This window comes from Pogona vitticeps, chromosome 3, assembly GCF_051106095.1.
Source record: "Pogona vitticeps strain Pit_001003342236 chromosome 3, PviZW2.1, whole genome shotgun sequence".
NCBI lineage: Eukaryota > Metazoa > Chordata > Lepidosauria > Squamata > Agamidae > Pogona > Pogona vitticeps.
Window position 1 is genome coordinate 246037567 of NC_135785.1, and position 9445 is coordinate 246047011.

At 41.5% G+C, this 9445-nt stretch overlaps 1 protein-coding gene across 1 annotated transcript; it reads left to right on the forward strand.

Annotated features, from left to right (window-relative positions):
• The first annotated feature begins 1895 nt into the window (after positions 1-1895).
• On the forward strand, positions 1896-7681 carry LOC110084092 (vitelline membrane outer layer protein 1). Its single transcript, XM_020803152.3, has 3 exons — positions 1896-2066; positions 3816-3919; positions 6618-7681. The coding sequence occupies exons 1-3, from the start codon at positions 1896-1898 to the stop codon at positions 6910-6912; spliced, it is 570 nt and encodes a 189-aa protein (XP_020658811.1). The 3' UTR covers positions 6913-7681.
• The last annotated feature ends 1764 nt before the right edge of the window (positions 7682-9445 follow it).

Genomic DNA, 9445 nt, shown 5'->3' on the forward strand with positions numbered 1-9445 from the left:
TTCTGGGGTACTTAATACAGCATTCTTATAAAGTTCAAAGCAAGAACATGAAAACAATATATCTGTCAACTAAAATTAATTTCTCTCCTTCCCAAAGAATAACAAAGCGCTTGGATAATCCATCAACATAATGAAATCAAATTAAAATCAGCCAATTATGTAACATCAAACATCTAGAAAGAAAAGCAGGGATGGGGGTGAATAAAGAGTGAGAAAACAAATAAAAGATGGGCATCTAAATCAGCTGAAAAGACACTGGGTCATATGGCTAGAATGCTAGTAAAACCGAGACAACTTAGTTATATAGCCGGCGTCTTCAGAGGACAGGAGTTAGAAATCTATTTGTGTTCCATCCTCTGAAGATGCCGGCCAGAGAAACTGACGAAACATTAGAAAGAAAAACCTCCAGAACATGGCCAAGCAGCCAAAAAAACCCTACAACAACCATATTTTTTCCTGTCTTGTATTCAGTGTCTCCTCCTGAGGTGCAGTGCCCTATCATGTAGGAAGCAAAACAGAAAATGACAAATTCTTTTTCTTAAGAATGCTATGCAAGATTTCACTTTTTTTTTCCTGCACAGAACAAATTGTAGCGAAAATAGGACCGGAAATCAAGAGCCAGCATCCTTTAGGAAAGAAATCCTGCTGTTTTAGGGAAGGCTTGTCAAGCATTGCCAGCATAATGGAACACCCAACATAATTGTGAAAGAGAGATATCTTGAGAAATAGTCACATTTCAAGCTTATGCAAACTTCTTCCAGGGGTATATCGCAAAAATGGACACGCATGTTGCTCCCGAGTTTGAGTCTCACACCTTCACATGAGAAGGATTAAGTGGGGTGCCTTACATCCTGCACATCGCTCTTTAATTTGAAGCTACGTATGATCTACAGTAGTGTAACTTCTATTGAAATGCAACATATATGTAACTGGTACCACCATCAATTAGTGCCAACACAAATTAATAGATATGTGATTTAGGTTAAGCCCAAGTAATAAGGCTTCTGTTCAAATTATTGTCTTGAATAACAGGTTAGGTTCTTTAATAGCAAATTTGTGATTAACCTGTTGATAAAGATACTCTTTCCATTCACAGGCGGTCTTTGCAAAAACAAAACACTTACTTTGTTACTAGTCCTGAGTGGTCTGTTCCTTCTTTGGTTCTGCTAGACTAGGAGCTTCTCATAGTTCTATGTTTCTACTAGTCTTTAGGTGTCCTCGTTTTCGTTCATCTTCCACCTCTTGTATTTATGACTGCTTTGTGGAGGCAAAGTCCTTTTGGTTTCCTTAAGTACTGTACTGTATAGTTTTGTGACAACCTCAAGTGAGAAATTCAAGTTTTGAGTTACTTTGCTGGCAGGGGCCAGATCTGGCAAAGTTTTGGGTTCCGCACCTCTTCTCTGGGGGTCTAATTCTGAAATAAGACTTGCGACTCATCCCAAGCCTTTTGCACAAGCCTTCCCCTCACTATAGCTTCCAAATTAGTTGACAGCCTTTCTCTTCTTCCTATATGTGACATTCTTCAGCAAGCTAATTGAAAGGAGATAGTCAGAAAATGTGTAGGGCCAAGAAAGTTGCAGAATATCAGGAGGGCAAAGAAAGGGTCAATTTTTGTTAGGGATACTTCTGTTGGGATCAGTGCCAAGTCAAATTCTCATAAACTCTGAGAGGTTTTTCAGGGAACTTAACTTTTGCTTCACAATGTTGCCATTGTTGAGGCACAGTGGGTATATATAAGGGGAAAATCTGTGACTATTGCCCCAGTGTCTGTAATTTTCTACATACATTTCCTAGTTTCGAGTTATGAGTCACCTCAAATACCTGGGACTCTAAATTTCCAAGTCTGCTTCTTTCAGTTAAGTTTTAGCATCTAGGTTTTCAGAAAGTGACTTTCAATGGAGCACTCTATCAGCACTGCGTTCTTTTTGCTCCTCTCTTGCTCTCTGTGGGAAGCAGAAGCCAGAAATTTTAATTCTATCATCACAGTGCCAAATGGAGGTCCATGGGGTAATTGGGGAGATATCCAATTCTGTCCCCGAGGACATGCTCATGGCTTCTCCCTAAAGGTAAGTGTCTCCTTTTTATATACCCTAATGATGCTCTCCAGATACGTTGAGGTAACCTCATAATGAGTCCCAGCCAATCTTAGCAGTGATTGGGAATGATGGTATTTAATGGCACAGCTCTCATTTCTGATGAAGTGGGTCCCTGACTGAGATCCTGAGCAACCCTGTGGAACTGAGGAAAAAAGAGCAGTAAAGGGGATCCGTAATGTGGTAAAGGAGCAGGTAGAAAGAGAAGGGGCTCATATTCAGTGGCTGGTTTAAGTGTATTCAAGAGACCCTGGACTGTGTTCCCAGATCAGGAGAGATTTTGCTTTGAGATCCTGGAGACAGACCGTAGCCAACTGAACAAAAGGTTTATCAGTAAAAGCCAGCTTGCTGTGAGAGGCAGTGTAGTGCAGTGGTTAAGAGTGTCAAACTACAACAGGGGAGAATTAAGTTCAAATGCACACTTGGGTACAAAACGTGACTCTGGACCAGTTATTCTCTCTCAAGTTAATCTACTCTACAGTACTGTTGTAGGAATAAAATAGGGTGATGATGGAAAAAACTATGAAGATTACTTTTAGGACACTAGAGGGAAGGTGGGATGGAACTGCAATTCATAAAGAAAAGTGTTGCATTTGATGTACTATCAGGGCTGTATTTTTCTCTCTCCTTTTTAATTGTAGGCAGTTGAAGTGAGAATCATCAAGTTTGGATGATTCCAGATGGCGGTTTCCTGCTGCAACTAATCAAAAGACATCGGCCAAAATCCAGTCAGATATTTACACTGTGTAAGTCTAATGGTATAACTTGGAGAGGCAATTAGGAACTAATGAAGGAGTCCCCAGTTGAATTCCTAGTTGCATGCTGAGTCACGCAACCAGTGTGTGACTAGAAATTAATTCAGGGCCTCATAAATTAGTGGGTATTTGCCATTTCAAGTTATGCTGTTGCACTTATGCTTGCATAATTATTCAATCAGATTCTGGCCAATTTGTAAGTTTTCAACGTGCCCCCCCCCATATTCCACTAGCCTTCATTATTTTAAAAGCCATAAACTGGTTTTGAAGTACAGTATCTCAGCTCATTTTTAGAACAATGTTCCACAGGGAACATATGGAAATTAGGCATCTCTTCTTCTGGATACCCTCCAAATGAAAAATATGTTCTTGCACAAAAATCTCTACACCTGTTCATCAGAAATGTAGCAGCATTTATGCCATCAGAGGGGTCAACTGTGCTTAGCCATTCTTTTTTTTCCAGTTCTGCTTAGAATGTTTTAAAAAGTTATTGGTGTCATTAAAAAAATAAACTAAAATTTAAGGGCATATAGGGCAGCCACCCTTGCATCTGTTTGTTTGAAATTCTAAAGGCATAAACTTCTCCCAAGGGGCTTCTTCCTCTGCCAATTCCATCCAATTCTTCAGAAGAGAACACAAGTCAGAACTGATTTGACAGCACATGATTATTATGTTATTGCTAGGCAATGGAAAGTGTGGACGTTTGGATTTCTGAAATTATACTCAGATTTGCAATCCAAGGTAAAACATACTAACTCTAATTCTGAGAAGGTAGAAGTGGGCCATTTTCAAACACACCAAATCTGGGTCCAAATCAGAGGTCATTATTCATTCCTACTTTTCACATTTATTTTAACAGGACTAAATGTGGCCTGGATCAACTCTAGTGTCACTTGCTCATGTATAAGTGTGAGCTGTGTTGCAACCTCTACCTATAATACTATCTCTTTATTGTTTCTCCCACCAGGTAGAGACACCTCAAGGTGTTGGGGTTAGGCAGGATGATACATCCCTGAATGGAATCCGCTTGCATTGCACTGATGGTACAATAATTCATTCAACAATTGGGCTGTGAGTAGATTTTTCTCATCCTCTGTTTTGGGGAGGGGGGAGATTGAAGGGGGTGGGGTGAACTATTTTATGCTAGGTTAAATCAGAGTTGGCCAAAGACAACATCAACAATCACTTGGCTTATTCTAAGCTTTCCAAGGGTGCCACCCTCTTGGCTTCTCCTGGCATCTAACACAGCGTCATAAGATCCGTCTGATCACAGGAGAGACATCTGTTGTCAAGTGTAAGTTTTTCTGGGCACTTAGTTAGGCCAGGCTTTAAAAACCATTTGGGCTAAATCTTCAGAAACCCATTGCCCACACTGGATTGGGGATTTGGAAAGCTGTAGTCCAGATAGCTAGATAGACAGACAGACAGATTGCTTGCTCTCCTGGTGAAGTAACAGAGAAGTGAAAAAGTGCTGGTCCTACCTGAGGTTAGGTGGCCAGATTAAGCAGTAGGGTGAATAGTGGCCAATTATGCCACTCCTACAATGCCTCTCTGAAGCCAGCCAGTCCCAAATGTTTAGTTTTGAGGGAGCCAGGGAGTTGCTGCTGAACAATTCTGTACAGAGTCGTATTGACTGCTTTGTGAAGCCAATGAAACTGGCCACAGTACCTGACCACCCTTTGTGTCCAAGGTGAGTGGCAGGAGTGGTAGGAGCCGTGGTGATGGGTGGGGTAGGGAGAGTTTGTGTGTGGCCAAAAGAGGGCCAGGGACAGCACTTTTCCCCCTCCATTACCATTTATGGAGGGAAGGAAGAGTAGTGGGAGCAAGGCTTCCTTTTGCTGTTTTCTGCTTAGCGTTCATTTGCTTTAGACCAGTGGTCCTCAGTCTTGGGTAACCCAGGTGTTCTTGGACTATATCTCCCAGAATTCCTGGCTAGCTCAGCCTTCTGGGAACTGTAGTCCAAGAACATCTGGTTTACCCATAGTTTAGAACCACTACTTTAGACTCACAGGAAGAAAGCAATAAAGGAGTAGCAAGGACAAAAGAGGGGTGACAGCAGCTAAGGGCTAGTGAGTCCTTTCTTCCTCCCAAATACTTTGATGCTGGCATGCTTGATGGAACTAAAGATGGAAGTAAGAGACAGTCAAAGTGTGAGGGGGGAAAACCCAGATTTTCCTCAAAGAATAGCATATTTCAGTGAGAAGAGGCTAGAAGAGAGAAACAGTGCCTTCCATTGTGAAGAAATAAGCAATTCTGAAGGCAGGAAGTAGCTTATACCCCCTTCCCTAGAGGGCTGTGAAGGTGAAATGAGGAAATGAGTTCCACATCTGCCAACAAAAAATGGTTCTGTTACCTCAGAAAACCGTGCTACTTCAAAATGTGTTGAGTCCCACTAACATTTTTGCATCTTTGAGGCCTCTTTATAATCTTTTACTGTAACCAGTGAATTTCCTCAGAACCTCCTCAGGCCCCAGTGTTGAGCAATGTTAAAGTGATATTAAGTAGTTTCATACCCACTAGTATCTAACTCATAGGTACAAATATAACAAGAGTCTTTGTTCTGGTTTACTTACGGCATCATTATACTGTCAAGAACTGACCTGGCATTCTTACCTCTTTCAAAACACCCATAATGGCAAAACAAACAGTTTTGCTCTAATTTTCAGGCAATGCAGCAAGTATAGCACAGGGGTGGGGATTTTCCTGGTACAGAGAGGGTACATTGCCGCCCCCAAAGCTATGTGTGGCAAACTGTCATCGACATTTTGAAGTTATTGAAGCTGCAGTCCCTGAGGCTTGCCAGAGTGACCTGCATGGCACAACCCCACAGCTGGGCAAGGCAGAGCATCTCCTTTCCTTCAGGAAGGGGAGGATGAAAAGTGGTCTTTATATGGCAGCTCTACTGGCAGCAACATTTGGCTGAGTTTGGTACCTTTTACTTAATCCTGCCTTGTTGTTTCATCTGAAAAGCCAACATGGGGAGAACACCACCTTTATCAGTTTCAGACCAAGTCAGCTTTGTGCTGTGGTTTCTGAAGTTAGCTTGCTTAAATTCCCAGTTTGGATGATGCAGAAACCAGTGGAAAAGGAAAAGTAGAAGCAGATCTTCAGATTTCCTTCTCTCAGTTGTGTGGATAGAACAGAGTGGAGGGGAAGTGAAGAGGCCAAAGTCTTGCTGAAGCTTGGTTACATTGGCTTGGGCGTGTCGTGAGAATGGCTGAAGGTTGGATTCCAAAAGATCTCCTTTATGGAGAATTAGTGCAGGGAAATCGCCCCAGAGGGAGACCACAGCTGCGATACAAGGATATCTGCAAGAGGGATCTGAAGGCCTTAGGAATGGACCTCAACAAATGGGAGACCTTGACATCTGAGCATTTAGCCTGGAGGCAGGTGGTGCATCATGGCCTCTCCCATTTTGAAGAGACCCTTGTCCAGCAGGCTGAGGCAAAGAGGCCATCCCCAAGCCAGCATAATCAGGGAGCTGGACAGGGGACAGATTGTATTTGTCTTCAGTGTGGAAGGGATTGTCACTCTTGAATTGGCCTTCTCAGCCACACTAGATGCTGTAACAAGACCTCTATTCAGAGCACGTTACCATAGTCTCTCGAGACTGAAAGATGCCTACATGTAAGACAGCTTAGCATTACATCCAAACTTAGCCAGTGAGTCTTATCACAAGGTAGATAGGCTTTCTTATGAAATGATGATGGTGAACCAGACTATTCTCTGGTAGGAAACTGACATTTGGTGTTCTTGATTTCTTTGGCAGCTGGGGGTATTGGACAGCAGTTCAGTATTGCCCCAAAGGGAACCTGATCTCCTACTCACTGAGAGTGGAAGGATTTCAAGGGGATGGTGACGACACAGCAGCCAACAATATCCAGTTCACCTGTGAAGAGAGAACTAGACTTACGGGCCATGGAAATCACTGGGGTAATTTTGGTACATGGAGCAGTCGCTGCTCTTCTGGAGCCATATGTGGGATCCAGACAAAAGTGGAAGGCCCCCAAGGGAGGGATGATGACACAGCCCTTAATGACGTGAGGTTCTTCTGCTGTAGATGAACCATAATAGCAATAGGGAGATACAGCTGAGTTTTCTAATTCCTTTATTCTACCCCTAGATGATGAAGTTTTAGTACTTTAGTTCAGAGTAAATTTACACACAGCACGAATCAGACAAGTGTATCACATGAGACATTCCTCCTGAACATTTAATCCTGAGGCCTCCATGGGAGACAAGCCCGCTTTTTATTTACCATACTGAAATTAAAATGTATGGTTTAACAAAGAATCTTAGTTATGAATGCTTTACATTTTAGTCACAGATATCAAATACAAATCATAAAAAACACTATATTTTGATTTAAATGTATCAGTTTCCAAATGTCTGATGAAGTGGATGTGCCCACGATAGCTCACATTAAAATATAATAGTTAGTCTTTAAGGTTCCACGTGTTTTTGCCTTATTTTGTTTTATTTCGTTTCTTTGGATTTTGCCTGATATGGTTGTACAGACTAACAAGGCTATCTCTTCCAAAACTACAACTTGATTAATATGGTGATTTTTCAGATTATTTTATCCCAAGCATTCTGCACTTTTTTAGTTTATGTTAAATGTTTACTCAACACAGGCATTTTGCAAATATGTAATTATTTTCAAAATCTAAAAATGATGTTGTAGTTCTCCATTCTTACAGAAAGCCATATGTTTTAGTTAAATTCTGTTTCCCTGAAAAAGGCCATCTCTCCTTCCCATAATTAGTAAACATGCATGCTTTGAATGTATATGTGAGGGCCTTAAAAATAAACAACCCTAACTTCTGTTGGAAAGTTCTGGAACTCTTTCATTTCATCAGCACATAGAAGTAAGGGTCTCTTTGTTCATTTTAAATATGATAAACACTACAAAACACAGTTATCTTTATCTAACATATATTTATCCAAGAAAGGGATTTATTGAGTTTGCTGGAATATAAAACAACAACTGGCTTAAGAAGAAAACATAACTGGGCTCCAGGTAAGTAAAGCAGGTTCCAATTACCCACATTAGCTTCTATCCAAGCATCTTCATCCATTTCAAGATGTTTCTTCACAACAGTTTCTTCACAAGATAATGTGTCATTACTTCTGTTCCTAGGAGTGAAAAGTCTCTAACACAGTATCACAAAGTATGGTTACTAACGATTGGATTTTTTTTTTTTTTTTGGACTACGATTTCTATAATTCTCTATTCTCGGCATTCTACCTGACAGTCAGGCACCTTTCAGCCACCTAAATGTGGCTCACTAGGGAGAAAGGCCTAAATTATAAAACCATGAGGCCTTGTTAAGACTAGCTCTGCCTAGCTTCCTGTTCTGGAAGAAAACTCCCAGTTAGCACTGGGAACAGGAATCTTGGCCAGAGCTAGGCCTAACTAAGTCTCCTAGCTTAAGCCTTTCCCCCCCTAGTGAGCCGCGTTTAGGCTGTCAGGTAGAACCCCCAGAATGGAGAATTATGGGATTTGTAACCCAAAAATAGCATTCTCTGATGGTCAGCTCAGACTGTTCTAGTATAGTGTATCAGGCAATGGGTGAGATTTCTGCAGTTCACCAACTTTGCAGTGTGTACCTAAGGCTTATGAGATTCTGATAATCACCATTTGGCATCTGTATTTATTTGTGATTTGCTGTGGCTACACACTTCTTATCAGAAAACTGAATCCGGAACTCATTCAGCCCTGAAGCTGTGTGAAAGGAGTAATTCATTTCTTCAATGAGAGGAAGACGGATGGTACAGTATTACATGGCGAGTGAAGTCTGACAAGAGAGAAACTCAATTTTTTTGCTCTATAACACTAAGACTGTTGTATAGTATAACACTTCTATTCTTTACTCATGACCTCACTAAATACAGTGGTGCCTCGCAAGACGAGTGCTTCGTTAGACGAAGAAATCGCATAACGTTGAAGATTTTGCGATCGCAAAACGATGTTTCCTATGGGCTTGTTTCGTTTTGCGATGATCGGTTCCCTGCTTTGCTAACCAATTATCGCAAAACGATGTTTTTCGGACAGCTGATCGGCGGTTTCAAAATGGCCGCCAGGAAAAGAAATGGCTGCCTGCTATTTTCTGGGATGGATTCCTCGCTGCATGGGCAGTGAAAATCCTATGGAGGATCTTTGCTGGACGGTGAATTGAAAGCCCATAGGAACGCATTAACTGGGTTTTAATGTGTTTCTATGGGCTTAAAAAAATCGCTTTATGATGTTTTCGTTCTACAGGGATTTCGCTGGAACAAATTAACATCATAATGCGAGGCACCACTGTAATAGGGGTACACTTTCGATCTGGCATGCATTCAGAAAACTGAGTGAAGCTAGGGTATTTATCTGTTTCTATCAGATCTGAAGGAAAACAAGGAATCCTGAAACAGCCCTCAGATTGAATCTGGGCTCTCTGAAGTGCTGAATTTTGCTTCAGTACTTTGGAGGTTTAAAATGCAGAGAAGCAGCTGTCTTAACAGAGCACCATGGCACAGTGGTTAAATTGCAGTACTTCACTCAAGCCTGTGCTCACAACTTGCGTTTGATCCCGATGGCTTCAAGTAGCCAGCTCA